This window comes from Neovison vison, chromosome 4 (assembly GCF_020171115.1).
Source record: "Neovison vison isolate M4711 chromosome 4, ASM_NN_V1, whole genome shotgun sequence".
Taxonomy (NCBI): Eukaryota; Metazoa; Chordata; class Mammalia; order Carnivora; family Mustelidae; genus Neogale; species Neogale vison.
Genome location: NC_058094.1, coordinates 227,959,192 through 227,977,236, shown reverse-complemented (window position 1 = coordinate 227,977,236; position 18,045 = coordinate 227,959,192). Strand labels below are relative to the sequence as shown.

Genomic DNA, 18,045 nt, shown 5'->3' with positions numbered 1-18,045 from the left:
CACAGTATGAACATCTCAGTTGCTACCATACTACCGTTTATGATGAACTTTCACACACATCAACAGTTCTGATTTGGGGCGTGGCTTCTGAAACCAGGTGGACAACTTCACAGTCACGTGGCGCAAGTAGAGGCATTTGAAGTAGGCACTGCTAGCTAACGTGCGTGTGTTTTATGTTTCAAACATCTTAAAGACTAGAGCTATAATGTTTACTGCCCACAAAGCCCATCTCAAGATTTGATGCTTTTCTCTTCATGGTGAAATCCAATAAATGCCGCCATCTTCCCAAGTACACCCGGAATTAAGAAGTTTGTTAGAGTCTAGGAAATTTTCTGTTCTATTCTGGACTCTTCCAGCTTCATGAATCTGCTCTGATGCTCTGACGTAAGCCCTGAAGGTGGAAGCTGCATGCTGCTTGGAATCCCCGTGTTGCTTTACACAGCTGAACAGTGAATTATTAAGCATGGTTCTCTTCCTGGCAAGGGATATCACCAGGCACAAAGTTTTGGGTCAAATGAAAACTGTCTTGCTTCTGTTGCTGACCCTTCTGCTCATCTAGTTTGCCTGCTAAATATCAAAGCATGATGAGCGTGAAGTTTGGAAATGAAGGTTTAGTCAGATTGTGCTTATGGTGCCCAAAGAACTCACAGGAAACCAAGCTGTTCTGCTTCTCCTCATTCAAATGTTTTTCGTTCTAGAAACACAAATGTGCACAGTGTCATAACACAGGATGAACATCTGAAGCCCTCCTGGTTACATTTTATAATTTGGAATGTAGGCTCCTGGTACCACTCTCCCCAAATCAGGCGACTGGTCTACAGATGGACTTGTGATTCAGGTGGGCCAGGCACAGTCCTTCTATGGGCTTTTCCTGGCTGGAGATGGTGGGGACTGAGCTAGGGGGTATGGATGTGGAAGCTGCTGGCAGCTGGCTTCTCTGTAGGAAGGAAAAGAGGGCCTATGGAAGAAGCTGTAGCTCTCCCCGAGACTGGATCTCTCAGCCCTCTGCAATTCCGTACCACCGACCCCAGTATCATTCAAACCAAAGTCCACAGGCAATGGCTGCAGGGAAAGGGAGAACAATTTTCAAGGCTTCTACCCATGTAACAGCTAGTATTCAGCTGAAGGCGAGTAGAAAGAGACATAAGAAAATGGGCTTTGCCAGATTGCAATATATTTCCTTTGGTAAAAGCTAATCCAGGCTACCAGTGTAAATTCTATCAATCAATGCAGAAAACAATGCCTAGCACATAATCAAAATTTGCTGAATTTAATATTTTTATATTCCTTCTGGATCCTTGAGCTAGGAAGTATGCTTAACGCCCAGTAAGTGCTCCATAAATATTTATTTTGAATGAATACCACCTTTTTCTCAGTTCTCAGTATCTGTGCGAAAGAATACCACCTTTTCTGAAACTTTAGGAAATAACTACATTTGCCAACGTGAATTCAAATAGACGCACGAGCAGTAAATGTTTCTATTCAAAACATGGACCTAGACACAATTCCTTTCACCAGAAGATGAGTCCTTCCTTTCACTGTAGAACTGATATTTAAAAAAAAAAAAAAAAAAGAACTGAAGATATTAGAGGACGTAAGGCAATTTGTGTGAAAACCGAGCACATCACAGAACTGCTACCCAAAAGGCCAGACGTGAAGCACCTACAGAGATGCAGCACTATAAAGGGAGTGAGTACGAACTGAGAGGTGCTCCTGGGCGTGAGTAAGACACACGCCCAACTGCAAAGACCTGGTATGGACAAGAAGAATGCACTACATCACCTAAATACCCTTTTATGTCGGTTTCATGTTGAAATGATAAGATTTTCGGTAGACTGGGTTAAATAAAATACATTATCAGGTTAATTCCATACATTCCTTTTCCATTTTAATGTAGCTACTGAAAAAATTGAAATAAAACATGTAGCTTGTGTTAAATTTTTTATATGTTATGTATCTTCAAAACGTATTTTTTTTTATTTTTTATTTCTTTTCAGCATAACAGTATTCATTATTTTTGCACCACACCCAGTGCTCCACACAATCCATGCCCTCCCCAGTACCCACCACCTGGTTCCCCCAACCTCCCACCCCCCGGCCCTTCAGAACCCTCAGATTGTTTTTCAGAATCCATAGTCTCTCATGATTCACCTCCCCTTCCAATTTCCCCCATCTCCCCTTGTCCTCCATGTTATTTATTATTACATTTTTATTAGGATGAACACCCAACCTTTATAGCAACATGGACGGGACTGGAAGAGATTATACTGAGTGAAATAAGTCAAGCAGAGAGAGTCAATTATCATATGGTTTCACTTATTTGTGGAGCATAACAAATAGCATGGAGGACAAGGGGAGATGGAGAGGAGAAGGGAGTTGGGGGAAATTGGAAGGGGAGGTGAAGGGGCGGGGGGTGGGAGGTCCGGGTACCAGGTGGTGGGTATTGGGGAGAGCACGGATTGCATGGAACACTGGGTGTGATGCAAAAAACAATGAATACTGTTACGTTGAAAAAATAAAAATAAATTTAAAAAATTTTATTAGCAACACTGCTGAGTGTTACAGAAATATAAAATAGTATTATCACCCTCTTCTAGATGCTAAAATTATACACAGAAATATTAGGAGTTTTCCTGGGTATTTACTCCAAAGATACAGATGTCGTGAAAAGAAGGGCCATCTGTACCCCAATGTTTATAGCAGCAATGGCCATGGTCGCCAAACTATGGAAAGAACCAAGATGCCCTTCAACGGATGAATGGATAAGGAAGATGTGGTCCATATACATTATGGAGTATGATGCCTCCATCAGAAAGGACGAATACCCAACTTTTGCATCAACATGGATGGGACTGGAGGAGATTATGCTGAGTGAAATAAGTCAAGCAGAGAGAGTCAATTATATGGTTTCACTTACTTGTGGAGCATAACAAATAGCATGGAGGACAAGGGGAGTTAGAGAGGAGAAGGGAGTTGGGGGAAATTGGAAGGGGAGGTAAACCATGAGAGACTAAGGACTCTGCAAAACAATCTGAGGGGTCTGAAGTGGCAGGGTGGGGGGAGGTAGGGGGAACCAGGTGGTGGGTATTAGAGAGGGCACGGATTGCATGGAGCACTGGGCGTGGTGAAAAAATAATGAATAGTGTTATGCTAAAAATAAATAAATCAATTTAATAATAAAAAAAAGAAATATTAGGAGTTTTATCTTTGTCTTTGGAAGCAAAAATTTCACCTGCATTAGAGAAAAACTGATTTGAGGACAAAACAAAATAAAAACAAAAAATAGTTTTATTTCCATCCTTACATCAAAACATTCTCTGTATTTTTACATGACACAGATAATCATCAAGTGTAATTTCTGCTTTTAAAAGCATCAGGAAGGGACGCCTGGGTGGCTCAGTTGGTTGGACGACTGCCTTTGGCTCAGGGCGTGATCCTGGAGTCCCGGGATCGAGTCCCACATCAGGCTCCCAGCTCCATGGGGAGTCTGCTTCGCTCTCTGACCTTCTCCTCGCTCATGCTCTCTCTCACTGTCTCTCTCTCTCTCTCAAATAAATAAATAAAAAATCTTTAAAAAAAAAAAAAGATTTAAAATAAATAAATAAATAAATAAAAGCATCAGGAAGAGTGCTGAGGAAATTCATGATGACAAGTGCTCAAGAGAGACTCATTCAGGCAGTCCTCGGGTGTGTATGCCTTAGTGCTTTCTCCTGACACAACAGGCTCTTGCTTAGCTGCTGGCCTGGGGTGCCAGATGGAGAGCAGTGCACAGACCAAAGGAACATCCACCTGATCCAGAGGGGCGGGGAGGACAGGGCGGTGGGAAGGGTAGGTGTGCGTGCGTGTACGCACACACCTTCCACGTCACTGACTCAACAGCCAACAAAGAGCCCAAGAGACGATGGGTCTCTGGAATGGTCAACGACACCCAAGCTGTTTCTTTTTTCTCAAATACATACACTCATGCACACGGCTGGGGACAAACAATATCGGATCGTTACTACGCTCCACCCACTGAGCCCAGGAAGAAAGAAAATCACACATCCTCATGAACAAAGGGGCAGGGATGCATCTCTCCATCCCCACCCGGCTGGCGTAACCTGTGTCTGTCAGGGATTTCCACATCAGCTGCAGTAGGGAAATCTTTGGTCTGCTCAACAAAACACCGTCAAGGGGTTTATCTTTCCACAAAGTTCGACCAGTGTACAAATCGCTGTTAAAGGATTCTGTCTAGCTTTTTGGTCCGGTAGTTTGTGTGTGGGGTGGGGCGGAAGACAGCGGGAGAGTACAGGATCATGGGGGTGACAGGGGTGTCACGGCCGTGGCTTGACTGTGAGTGTTTCCCACAAGGTGGCTCTCACTGAGGTCATTACCCCTGTTTGCCGGGTACCGTAGAAAAAAATCATTGACCTTCCTAAGCATGGGAAGAGTGAGCCCAAGAGGGACAGATAATGAGTCCTGTAGCGGGAAAAACTCCCACACATTTCTAAAAACCTGTGGAATACACAAGCTCGGTAAATAATTTCAACGCTAATGGAAAAGTGATGCAAGTCTAGACATGACGATTCTCCCGCAGGGAAAGGGTCATAACATTTTACTGTTTGAAAATTGAAAATTGGACGTTTTTCTAAGTTCTCTGTACATTCCTAAATGTAGAATTCAGATGCTGCTGCAGAATTAAAAGATATTTTGAGTTTCTTCCGTGGAATTAAGATCTGAGTAAAAACCACACAAGCTCAGATCTTCTTTTCCTGGGTACTCATGCAATGAGAGCATCTACAAGGCACCATGAGTATCACAAAAGGCATAGGCCCCTCTCAGGGCACAAGAATCTATATTTTCTTCAGCATTTTTCATGGATTCCATTAGTGCCTGTTACTTTAAGTATAATTTCCTCATCTGAGCCATGAAAACACAATTACATAAACATGAAATTTTCAAAAGACACAGTACAGCACGGAAATAAACCAATAAAAAATTCTATTAATACATCCATTCATTACCAGGATCAAATCCTTCAGAAACCAAACTTGGTAATCTTCAACCTCAGCCCTGCAGTTAAGATCTTAATAAACTTAAAACAGGGGGTCTGCTTCCCATGATAAGTCGTACACATTAGGCGCTCCACGATTGCGGGTTCATGTCAAGGTCACCACCCAGCTAAGTTAGATAACCATCCACGTCGCAAATATGAAACTTCCGACGACTCATCAACCACAACCGGGCCTCAAGCACCTTCGCGTAACTTGCCAGCCACGCACTTAAGTGAACTTAATAGAGTCAAGAGCTGTAGACTCACGGCTTCGAGTGGCCTTATTATCTATGCAATTTCAAGCACGGCAGTGGTGAAGGAAAAGTAAACCTCTTCAGTCAACGCAGCAAGCACACCCTCCGTGAAGTAAACCTTGCCGGCGCTTCGGCAGCGTCTCTCCGGCAGCCAGACTGGGGGGTGGGGGCAGAGAGAGGGTGAGGATGCTGACCGGGCTCAGAGCAGGTCCTCAGGCCCGCCCCTCTGCCCAGGGGATGAAACCAGAATGATCCACGGATGACATCTGGGGCCATGAGGCAGCTCTTGCTCGTTACGGAGCCGAGCTTACCCCGACAGCGCGATGCTCCCTAACTGGTCAGTGCCCGGGCTGACCACCGAAACCCAGAGCTAGTCCCCCTCCGCCCACACCGCAGCCCCCGGGGCCCGGGCTCTGTAAGTCGCCGTATCACGGCTCCTTTCTCCTGTCACCCCAGAAGTCACCCTTGAACCTATACTGCCTCATAAGGAAGTTCAACAAATGTGGCCAATGCAGACTCAGCAGAGGCCAACCAGAGCCAACGTTCCAGATCTTTCCATTCTGTTCCTCTTGATGCACTTGGTCCCTTCTTCCCCCAAAGCCTGTCTCGCCCGAGTTTGAAAGGGTCCGCCCTGACTTTCTCCACATCTGGGAGAAGGCGGCACCACGTACTGTCTTCTCATTTAGGCAGATGTCTTCCCTGGAGGAGGACAACACGCTGCTTCTGCTTCGGCCACGGGGAGAGGGCGTCGGGGAGGCAGCATGCCCGGCTTCCTGACAGGTCTCCTCTTTTTATCAGTGGGTTTCTTGCTTACCCACGGGCCTCGTGAACGAGAGGATATCTGCTGACTTCATGGATGGGGGTCCCCGCAGGGCTGAATGTGGACACATGGACTGTGGCACGTGGCTGAGGCTTCTGTGGTGGAGAAAGAGCTTCAGATAAAGCAGGTGTGGGCAGGATTTGGGGGAAGGAAATGGGCAATGATGTCCCAGGCAATGATGTCGTCAGGGAAGGCAAGGTGCGTGGGCCACTCAAGGAGTTGGATCCTATTTTCCTCGAGGGCTCCAAAAACCTGATTCATTGGGTGACTGAACGAAACCACAGACTCTTAAACTTTGTGGGTCGGTCCCTGGGAGGGGTCAACGGGGAGGTCGCGATTCACCCGTTGGCAGACCCATCGTGCAACCAGATGGGTAGGGCTGGCACGGCACTTGACATTGGCGCGACCCACGCAGGACAGAGTCGTGTGACAGGGAAGGTATTCAAGCCTTGACCCCTTCCAATAGAAGGGCCCTTAGCCAGCCCTGCCCTTTCAGGGACACAGCCCGGGCTGAAGGTCCTTGACAACGGCTTGAAGAAGGTGTAGTGACATCACCAAAAGCTGCTGTCTAGGGACTGAAATTCACACATCCCTGGTCTTTTGCCTTTTAGAGTAATCCAGGAAATAAAAAAATCAAAATACCATTTCTTCTAATAATATGTAACAGTTCCTTAAACATTAAAGACACATTTTACTTCCCCAGCCACGTAGCAGGATTCTTTAAACTCTGACCACCCAACATGGCTCACAGCTCCCTCCGACACCGTTGTTGGGACAGCGTACCTGTTTCTTCCTGACCACTCACCCCCAACCTCATCCCCACTCTTTCCTGGGTGCCATGCCTCCACAGTAACTAGTATAGCACCCTGAGGAGATAGCTACTTGGTTCATATCTGTATGAGGGTTGAGCGGTGAGCACATTTCTACTGATGTGTCTTAAGACCGTGCTAGTCAACGGAAGGTGGCACGGAGGGATTTGTAGACGTAAGACGTGGTCTGTGAGCCTTACATAATCAAGAGGTTATGAGATTTGGCGAGCAGGTTCTTGGCTTTCATCAGATCCTCCAAAGGGATCTATAATCTACGGGTAATGATCAACGTACTTAAGATTCAGTTTGAGCTTATGAGCTCAGACAATTTCCAGATGTTCCAACATCGGGACCCTGCGGGGCCGCATCCCCGGTCCGCACAGGCGATACGCTAGGTCTCCTCTCTCTTCCAGGCTGTCTTTCCACACCTGTTGCACAACCACTACCTTTGAAGTTATTCAAGTGTGAGAGGAGATTGGAAATTACCTACTGCATTCTTCCAAAGCAGACAGAATTTATTAATTGCTGCTTACTTTTTAAAATCAGGAGAAAGACATTTGTTATATCCTCATTTTTTCCCTTGTTTCCAAAGGAACTCATTAAATAACTAATTAAATATGAAAAATTGCTACAAAAGCCTTAATGCCTTCAGGGATGGTGCAATAAAAAGAAGAAATAGCTATACCTATCCATAAGGCACACAGCTAGAGAACGGCCTTGAGTATACACCTTTTCTCAACTGATCTCCAGTCAAGGATTTCTTAATTTGCACTTAATTTGCTCACTTTATTACCTTTGCAGTTTTCTGTTAGTATCAGTTTTTGTGTTAATTTTCTTTATATGTCATTTTGACCATGTCTCACCTGGAGTTCCTTGATTTAGAGGAAAAAAAAAAAAAAAAAAACAGAGGACAGAGGCAGTGGCTGTGTTCTGTTTCTGCAACTTACCAGCTGTGTGATTTGGTTAATTTACTCAACCTCTCTGAGTCTTATTTCTTCCGATGTAAAATCAGACTGCTGAATTAGATATCTAGATCATAAGCTGTGCTCTGCTGGAGGGGGGTGTTCTGCTGGCCTGTCTGGACACCATTACGGAAGCGCTTTCATTTTGTTGAACTTGGCTTATTTCCTTTGGGGAAGAGGGTTCTGTTACTAAAGCAAAAGTCCAAAAATCACTGGGCAGGATGGCCTATAAAATGCTTTCAACGTTGAATGTTCTTTGCTCTTCTAGACTAACCCATCTTAGAATGGACACACCTTAGAACCAATAAGCCCTCACCAAATGCTGAAAATAAGGCCCATTCAAATATCATTGTTATGTCAACACGTTGTTAAGTACTTACTAAACAGAGGCTTGAAATCTCCATGCTAAGAGCAGGGCTCTGTGCTGAAAGGTTTTTTTCCCAAGCACCGGTGTGATGGGCCTTGTCCCCAGTTGGGGCCTCAGCGGGGATCTGCCGCGCGCCCCTCAGCTAGCAGGGGAAGAGGCGGGGTCAGAGCGGGTGTTTCCCACTTTCCAGAAAAGAGGGCTCTTGGCAGGAAAAAGGAAAGTGCCTGCCCCATCCTTGTAAGGAGCAGAAAAAGTCCATAAAATGCAGGAGAGTTTGATGTATTAAGGCTTATGATTTTTAACAACAGATCAGTTTTTGCCTACCAAAGTTCTCTTACTAGGCTCATTCTCTACCTGTGTGCCTTATGATGTGGAACTGGGGGGACAGAGTGCTTATTTTGCTTTTCAAAAATCAGTGCCAGATGTTCTAATTGTCTCGAGTCTTCTTAGAAATTTCTCAGCTACTTGGAGAAATGCTGCACACCTATGTAACAGGTGTAACAGGTGTATGTGTGTGCACTTTCGTCCCATAAAGTACCTGCGGTTCTAAGTAAACTTGACTTTTATCTGGGGCATCACAAGCCCTTTTAAGCTCTTTGAAAACCAGAAGCTTCCAGGACCCTTTCTAGTCCACAGGACATGCCAAGATTAGGTAATCGCCCTCACAAAACTGTCGTGTTTATGTCCGAGCCATTCTTCCAGTTTCTTTTATTCCCCCCAAATCCTGTTCTTTTAAGCAGAAATGTGTCATAAGTTCAGATTTCTTTTCTTTCTTCCAGAATCCCACTAACCCTCTGCTGTTTTCCACTGTGGTACTTTCCAGGCAACCATGTTCTGAAACCCTCACAAGGAAGCATCTCCGGCTTTCCAGAACCATCTCCATGCCCCATGCAGTCCTGCCTGCAGCAGACAGACGAGCCGGCCCCCCAGGCGCAAGGCCACAGAATCGCTCTGTTCTTCCAACCTTGTGTCACCCCGATCAGCCCCCTTCTCTCCCACTCGGCCTTTCTCCTCTTCTGAGTCTCGTATGCATCAAAATAAAAACCTTCCTCTGATCCAACATCTGTCTAATAAGCGGATGGGGTACCAGGCAGGCTATTAACATTTAAAAATATATCTCCTCCCCTCTCCCATTTAGAGACCAGGTTTAGGAGAGGTAGTGAGGGTCGTAATTCTCAAATTCCTTGAGTAAACTCTGTGTCGATCCCAAATATTCTAACATGGAGACTAAAACTCGCCTCTTCAAAATAGAGAAGCAAATTCTTTCGTTAATTTTAAAAACACACGTCACCACTCAAGGGGAGCTCTGCTGCATGTTAATTTCTCAAGAGAAAATCAAGGGACTCCATTTCAAGTTCTTGGTGGTGATGTCCCTCTTGCCGTGGGTAACCTATTTAAAAGGTTAGATCTACCCTTCCCAGAGCATAAATTCCCATGATATTCAAGAGGAATTCTCTGAGCCAGTCAGAACACAGACTTTGATTTTTAAAATGTTTTGAAAGAGCTCTGCCCCCGTCACCAGTTTCCCCATTTTATTCAGCAGATTATGCTGGTGTCTTTTGGTGCTTCTCCCACTCCACACTCACAGGCGCGCCCACGGACATTTTTTAGAAGCCTCTGTTCTCATGCACTTTCAGATGGAGGAAAGCGGTTTTTCCTGAGTTCTGGCAGAGGAAGTTATATCTCTTAAAACATTGATCGGAAACTAGTAAGGGGATAATATATAAACTGTCATGGAAAATTCTAGTATCAAGACTTGAGTATATCACTAACATGTTTTGTGACGCCGCTGGTGGGGGGCTGCCTTCCGGATCCTGCGCCATCCAAGCCACCACTGTTAAAAATAAGTGGACTCCCTATCAAGGTTGGCCCGCAGCACTGACTTAATATCTGTGCTCATGGCCATTTTTCCTGAGAAGGGATTGCTGCAAATTTCTACTCCATTACTGCAAAATCCTCCCGGAACTGGAAGCCAAAAGCAGCAACAGTATCTGTTATTTGGGAGTCGAGTGATACAAGTCCGGGTCTACCATGAATGCAGAAATAAGAGGTACTCACTGGACAGGCACAAGATATCGGGGATTTCTAGGGTGCAGAGACCGTCTTCACAATAACCTCAATTAATTGGTCACTAATGACTGAATAAATACCTTATTTTTTTTCTTCTTTTGGCTGTGCTATAACTCTGAACCCAAAATCCCAACCATGGACAGCTCTGTTGGGTTTCATCACCAACAGCTGTGGGTCAAGTTACGGTTGATCTCAAGGTGGGCAGTGCATTACAGCGATGACCTTAAACGTATTGTAGGGCTTGGCTAGTCTCTGGCATTTAGCATGGGTCAAGGTAGAGGAGTACACGTGAAGGTTTGGGCAGACTCAATTCTGATTAAGTAATGGACGGTTACAGGGACTTGCGGCGATAAGAGGCACACCCGGACAAGGCGTGAAGAAGTCCTAAAAAGTGAACGACAGCTGGAGGGAAAAGGAGGACGGAGAACCAACTTTCTATATCAGATCACTTTATGGCACGAGAATGTCAGCCTCTTGCAGAATTACATTACTCCATCCCGGTGATGTGGTTCCCACTCCTACGCTTTGAGGCTCCCAGGTAACCGAACCTGGAACCTGAAATAAAAACATTTTAGCTCGTTTCGGTTTTCCAAACCATAACTGAAACGAGAGTACACAACCTCCGTGCCATATCTTTTTAAAGCAAGGGATTCAAACAACCATCGATCTACAGGGCCCTGCTTCCTCCCCGAATTAGAATCTTTTCCTCAACTTTCAGAATTCTAGATGAGCAGACTCGTTCAGCCCTTTCCCATGTGAGTGGGTGAACAATGTCCACTGCAAAATCCAGTCAATTAATGCCAAACACAGACGTGACTCATTTCCATAAAGGATAATAATGCTGTAATTCCAGATGAGGCAGAAACATGGTGGCTGTTTGTCACTGTACATGAAGAGCATTTTTGCATGGTCCACAGGCGTGCTGGTGAAAGTTAATGGGAAGCATCCTCCAACCCTCAAAGTCCCCCAGGTTTTCTTTGTGGAGCATTTGAAGGTCTTGGGCAAGCTTTCCAGGGTAGCTCCAGTACTGAAAGTGAGGGGGCAGGATTACGTCCAGTGTAACATCAGGAAACCATAATAAAATGTGGTTTATATCAGAGAAAGCATTTTTCAGAAAGGAAAGTCAGCTGCTTTCCATTTGTTTTGAGTTTGGGGGTTGCATACAGCCAACCTGGGATTGTTTGGGTTTTCACTTAGCCTTCCAAGTGACACTTGTTTATTGACTTCTTTAAGTCGAGCACATAACTTGCACCCAGAAGGTGTTAACTACTTGTAGACACCAGAGCACAGTAGATTATGGCTCCAAGCCAGCTGCTTGCTTCATTGCATGTTGTTCTCTCTGGCGATGAGACTAAGTGTTCCTCCTCTAAGAGCACCACACCAGCCACCCTCTTCCTTCTGCACAAAGACGCAGCTGCTCCCCACCCCTGCACCCCCATCCTCTCCCTGGCCACTTCCTCTCCTCACCAGAACCCACCTGGAGATTCCAGGCATGCACACCTTGTTCTGCTCATGCTCTCCCTAGGGTGCCCGACTTCTGAGTTCTTCCTTTCATATGTGGACCCATTTGGCAGCCAGAATGTTTCTCTTTCTTCAGAGTCCTTGGTGTACTTCTACACAATCTTAAACACCTATTGTTCTGACTCTTGTCCTGTTCCTTCAGGGCTCATTTTTATCCAGAGAGGCTTAAGTAACTTAGACAATGAGCAGAACAAAATTTAATATACACTGGTTCGAACACTGCATCCATTGTCACTTTTTTGAGTTGAGGAAGGACCACCTCAGAAAGAAGTCCTGTTTGCACTTCTTAATACTGAATCTTGTTTTTCTTGGTTTCCTTTGGCTACTATTATTTGGCTTTGGCTACTATTATTTTTTTAATACCACATTTACCTTCACCGTTTGACTTTCCCTGTAACGTTCTTTCATAAAAAATTTAACTCTCCTGATGGTCAAAGCCAGTTCCTCTGTTTCAGTATCTAATTTTACTATGAGAGAAGCAACAGTATCTAATGCAAAGAGCACTGGGCAAAAGATATCCGAAGTCCCACTCCTGGGCCATCATCATCTGTCTGTTCCTGGGAAGGTCTGTCCTCTCTCAGAATTCCAAGCTCCTTGCATTTTCATGTCCACTTTACAAAATATGCTGTTTATAAGAGTTTTCATTCACTTTAGAAAACTCTTTGCAATGGCATTATAATCACAAAGATCCAGATAAATAATTTGGCCTCTCAATCAACACTGGATCCTGGGGTTCCTGATTTAATAGGAGAATAGACACATCAGCACTCTACATATCTGGGTTTGTGCAGCTCGGAGAAGAGTGAAAAACAATAAATAGCTGTCACACACAAAGCGCTATCAGAAAACCAGCTTCCAGGGAAGGGTCCAGAAGCTCCCCAAGATAACACAGAATATCTCCATACAAAAGGAGATGTTCTGGAGATCTTTGAAGGAAAGTCAGGTTCTCAATGATCTGTGAGATTCCTAAGCCTAACAGGTGGACCTGGTCATGGGGTGCACTTGTGAGGTCTTTTCCAAGTCTGACTTTGTGATGCAAGAGGCCAGCTTGTGTGTACACATGCACATGCTCGTGCATACACATCCACACACGTTACAGATCCAGAATCTACCACTGAAGACTCATTTTGCACACTATTTGAGCAAAAATGTATCCTGGCTCACTGAAAGCATGGAGAATTAGTCCTTCTGTCTTGTCTTACTCGCAGCAGTATTACTGATCACTGCTTTTCAATTTTAAGTCATTTGAAATGAGGATGGTAGATTTTAAAATAAATTTGTGCTTTTACTTAGGGGAAAAAAATCCTTAATTTGGTTCTCTAAGGAAGGATTTAGTTCATTTGAGAAAATAAAATAAATTTTAACCAAATCAGCTTCAGCTTTTTCTACTTCCCCTGCTAAGCTTCACTCTGGACACAATGGTGAGACGAAGGGCTTGGCCAGCGTGGACCTGCTTTTTAGTGGGGAGCCTCTACCATCCGATTGGCCTCAGAGCCAAAGGATGAGTTCACTTCATTCAGCTTAAAGGATATTTTGTTTCCAAACATCCCTGGACTGTTCATACTTCATTTAAAAATAAGTTTTGGCATATCTGAAGGGAAAGGGAAATGGTCTTCCAACAGTTCATTCTCCATTTTAGTCCAATGTGTTTATAGAGCATCTTAAAAAATCCATATATTCTCCTATTTTTAGTACATATTTTAACCAAAAAAATGGGGAAAAATCAGCAATCTCTGACTAATAGGTAAAATCACTGGGTTTTATAGTTTTCCTAGATTTGTTTTTTGTTAATTTGCAGTAATCCTCAGCATATAAACGTTATTTCCAGCTGCTACCCAGCTTCTGACTCCCAAGGTAGGTTAGAAACTGTACCATGCCTCTGTTAGTTTGCTAAGAACTGTCAGTCTATTGCAATAACCAAGTAAATTTTCAAGAGTGTTGGACATAAGTATTGAGCCACAGAAAATCCAAATCCTCAGATTAACACCTCCCAATGTAAGATATAAGGTGTCACTGTCGCAAACTCCATCAGTATAATGAAATGATCCCTAATCCAAAAACCAAACCAAACCACAAACCAGCATCTCTTTCTCCTTCTCTCTCTGTCTTAAACAAAATGCTGGAGCATATCCCTCTGCCCTGGCCTCCCTATAAACCCCCACCCAGTTGGGGATGGGACTGTGCTCACAGCTCCACTAGCAACAAGGACGAAATGTGATCAAGAATGGGAGGGCTCATTCAGAGCTCTGCTGTCTGAGCCCACGGAGCTGAGTTTAAATGTCTTTAAAAATTGATAAGCAGCGAAGGAAAAGGAAATAGTCTTCAATAGTCCCCTAAAGGTGCATGAAATTTAGACATGAGACCTCCGCGCTCCATCCCATTGTTTCTCCTGCCCTGGTCCTGCTGTTGACCCTCACTGTGTTCTGCTTCACAGGGGGGCCACTATGTCCTTCTCAGGGTCACGAAGATGCCTGAAAATGGGAAGACAGCCTCCTGACTCCTCCCTGCACCCACAGCCGCCTCTGTCCTCAGCGCTCTGCCCGTTCACATCGGTCACAATGGCCCCAGGGGCAAGGATGGGGGGTTTCCAAAGACCAGAAGGTACAAAATCAAACAAGACCCTACATGTCTTCTAAAACCCACACCCTAATTATTTCCATGCTCCTGACATGCAGAGGGAAACGAGAGTAAAGTTACACAGGAGTCCTGGGCCTTCTTCCACATAATAGAGATCAGGCTTCTCAGTGCCCGCCTTTGGGCTCGGATCTATGAACAGCAGGTGCTTTCTCCGTAATTATGAGCACTGTCCCATGGTCAGAAATGCTCCCTGAGTCCCTGCAAGCCCGGAGCACATTCGCTTTCTAGTGAGCAGAGAACTGTAATAAAAGGAAGCCCACTTAGTCACAGGACCCTAATTCAGGGTGGACATGTTTCTTTCTTGAACAAATAATATGTAGAATTGTTTTCAAAGGAGGAGGGGTCACTTGGCCTGCTGTGAACCTCTTGGTGTCCACACAACAGTGAGCTCTCCCACCGAGAAGAGGGATTCTAGACTTCTCTATTTATAAAATCTTCTTCCCAGAAGAAATGAAAATTGTATATGAGTTCCTCAGATGATGGTAATGATAATGATACTACTATTAAGCTGGGCTCTCTTTTTTTAATCAAAAAATGGGCTTTGGGGGAATGACCCCCAAAATGCACCTCCCACTAAATACAGATCCAAAGTTGTCTTCATACTGTCTCCGCAGAGTTGGTGACAAGACTATCACACACTGTCCCCAAAGAGGCTCTTGGTTTTCCTGAACTCGAGTGGCCCCAATCTTGGCCCCAATCCTAGCAAGCGTGACCTGACAGCACCCCTCAAATAAATCGGGGAAATCAGCTTCTGCTGTTGGTCTACCAGGCCTGAACTAACTGCTCTGGGAATCTGCTGGTGTCTCCCAGGATCTATTTTAATGATCTGCTCTAGGAGAAGCAAGCAGTGATTAAAAGATAAGAACCCTCACAATCTTTGAGAAGGGAATTAGGATATCTACAGGAGTGCTCAAACCCGGCTTGCTGGTTCCCCTTCATTTCTGAGACTCAGGCTTCCAGCCTCTGCAGATGGCAGGCCTGAGTGGCAGGGTGAGCAGAGATGGAGCCCTCCTGGCCATCCTTGGCCAGCCCTGAAAGCCCTGCTACTTCTCAGCTGGGGCAAGGGGCTCTCACTGGGTCCTAGCTGTGCAGTTTTCCTGGCACCAAGAGTCGTCCCTCTCTAGAGGCCCAGGATGAACAGCAATCTGTCCACCCTGCAGAAATACTTGAGCAGAGGAGGAAAAGGGACACAGGTATCACAAGAAAAGTCCTTTAAACACAGCTCCTATGTCCTCTCTGGACTTGTGTTAGAACCAGATCAAAGTCCTGTTGGAGGGTCAAGTACAGGGAAATTTGGGGCGGGGCTACCCACCTCTTCCAGCCCTCCCTCCCTACCCAGCCCCCCAAATCACAAAGTAGTTGGAAACCTTCACAACAGCTGTGCGGAGGAGAGAGGCCTTGGTGGAAGGGTCCCCTCGCACCAAGTTTCCCTCGCCGCATGCTTGCCCCCCCGCGCCCCTGCATGACAGGGAGGCCGGGGCGTCTTGCAGAAATAGAAGTCAGGAGGGAGGCAGGCAGACCCCAGCAGCGCTCGCCCAGCGCCTGTGTTCTCCTCCAGCTTCGGGGCTCAGGGGAGGGCAGTCACGGCCAATGCAAAACCGCTCGGGAGACACATCCCCCAATCCCGCACACGCACACGCACCCCCGGAAAGCAGCGTTACCTGCTCCTGCTGCTGCACGGATTTCCCCGAAGCATTAGGCTCCTTGGCCGTAGTCATGGTCCCCGGCCCCGGGCGCGCGGCGGCACGGGGGCAGGTGCGGTCTGACGGTGAGTTCCGAGCCACCGGAGTCCAATCGGCGGGGAGGGGTGTGATTCAGTCCATACTTCCGAAATCACACGGCTATTTCGGGGAGGGTGGGGGAGGGAGCGTGGGTGGACCAGCCTAGTTTTCTCTCCAAATGCGAGGAGCGGAGAGCGGATCCGAACAGGGGAGAGGCTGCGGCTTGGCGGGGCTTCTCCAATTAGCAACAGCCTCCGCAATCGCCACAGAAACAATGGTAACTGCTTAGCAACCGGCAAGTGGCGGCGCGGTGCAGGAAGGGGACCCGAGCGATGCGCGCCGCTCCCGCCCGCCGCCCGCCGCCCGCCGCCCGCCTCCCGCGGCGCACGGCGCATGCTCCGGCCGGCTCGGCTGAGGAGGGGGCGCGGGGGGGGGCGGCGAGGAGGGAGCTGGGGGGAGGGGCCGGAGAGGGGGTGCCGGGGGAGGAGCGGCGTGGGGAGGCCGGAGAGGGGCGGCTGGGCCGGGGTGGCTGGGAGAGGGGACGGCGGAGGGCACCTGGCGGGGACCCGGGCGGGGGCGCGCGGCCACAGGCCGGGGGACCGTCGCCGCCCCGGCTGCCCAGCTTGGGGGGCCCCGAGCCGGTGCCCCCAGCCGTGGCCGCGCTCGCCCGCGGGTCACACCCGGACGCGGGAGGGGGGCGCTCAGGGGACGCGCGCAGATGGTCTTTGTTTCTCCCTTCTGCCAAGTAAGTGCCCCGTGCGAAGGCAGCCGGGGCAGCGGGTCGGGGGCACCCAGGAAGGGCATCTCTTCTGCCTGCCCGGTGGGTTTTGCAGGGATGCTAGATGTGGAATTCTCGGCATATTTTTCCCCCTTAAAATTCCGAAAACTTACTGCTTCCTCTTTCTACTCAAAGAATCGCCTGTTCCTCTTTGAAAGATCAACCAGAACCTCAAGGGTGTCTGTCGGTTAAAAGGGGAAAAAAAAAAAAAAAGGAAAAAGGAAAACAGCATCTGGGCTGACCTTATAGGAGCCAGGCTCCCTGCGGAGTCCGGAGCTCAAGGAGACAGCAGGACAGAGAGGCCAGTCCCCTGGCCCCTGCCTGGTCTCCTGGCCACTTTGCACTGCCCATGGGCCCTGCTGGGCCTCCCTGCCCCTACCCCCGGGGGCACACCGGCTGGCTGGTAGAGGAGAAATGCCGTGTGGGCCGGGCTGACTGGCTCTGGGTAAAACACAAGTGGCCACGAGATTACAGGTGGGAATGTCTCGCGGCCTTACAGATCGGCAGACCAACCCAGCGCCCAGAGGCCTTCTGCTGGCCCTGTGCGTGAACAGTGCCCTCTGCAAACACTCCTCTTAGTCGTCCTGGTCTAGATCTTCTACCGTCTCCCAAAGGCCTCCCAGGCCACAGGCATTCCCTGGCCTGGGGGAACATCCCTGCCCCTGCACTCAGCGCTAGGAAGTATCCTCAGTAACAAAGTGGCCACCAGGAAAGACGAAGTAGATACATTTCCACGCAAAAGCTGTCCAATAGCCGACTTCTTGTTGGGTTCCTTCCCGGCACCCCTGGCCCTCAGTCATTTCCCAAAAACAAACGCACTTCCAAAAGCCGCCGCATCAGATCCTTCTTTGGAGGCGACTGATGAACCCAGATCATGGCAGAGCTGCCTGGTCCCCTCTGCCACGGCCTGAACCCGATTCTGGTCTAAGATTCTAAGACACCAGGACAGGCACCTGCCAGTGTGCAAGGTTTGCCTAAGAATCCAAAAGAAAAAAAAAAAAAAAAGGAAAACCCCGTGTAAACTCCGATCACACAGTAAGGATTTGGGGATTTGCTTGGGGTTTTGTTGCTTTT

General features: G+C 47.3%; 1 protein-coding gene across 3 annotated transcripts in view; it reads right to left on the bottom strand.

Moving 5' to 3' along the window:
* Positions 1 to 18,045, bottom strand: part of DPP6 (dipeptidyl peptidase like 6) — a 791,001-nt gene that overhangs the window by 435,085 nt on the left and 337,871 nt on the right. Inside the window, exon 1 of one of the 3 annotated variants that reach the window (XM_044246902.1) lies at positions 16,134 to 16,519. The exons of the other annotated variants lie outside the window; for them this stretch is intronic. Within the exon in view, the coding sequence (XP_044102837.1) occupies positions 16,134 to 16,190 (57 nt within the window). The 5' untranslated portion in view covers positions 16,191 to 16,519. Of the gene's footprint in view, positions 1 to 16,133; positions 16,520 to 18,045 lie in introns of those variants that run through there. 3 annotated transcript variants of the gene reach the window in all.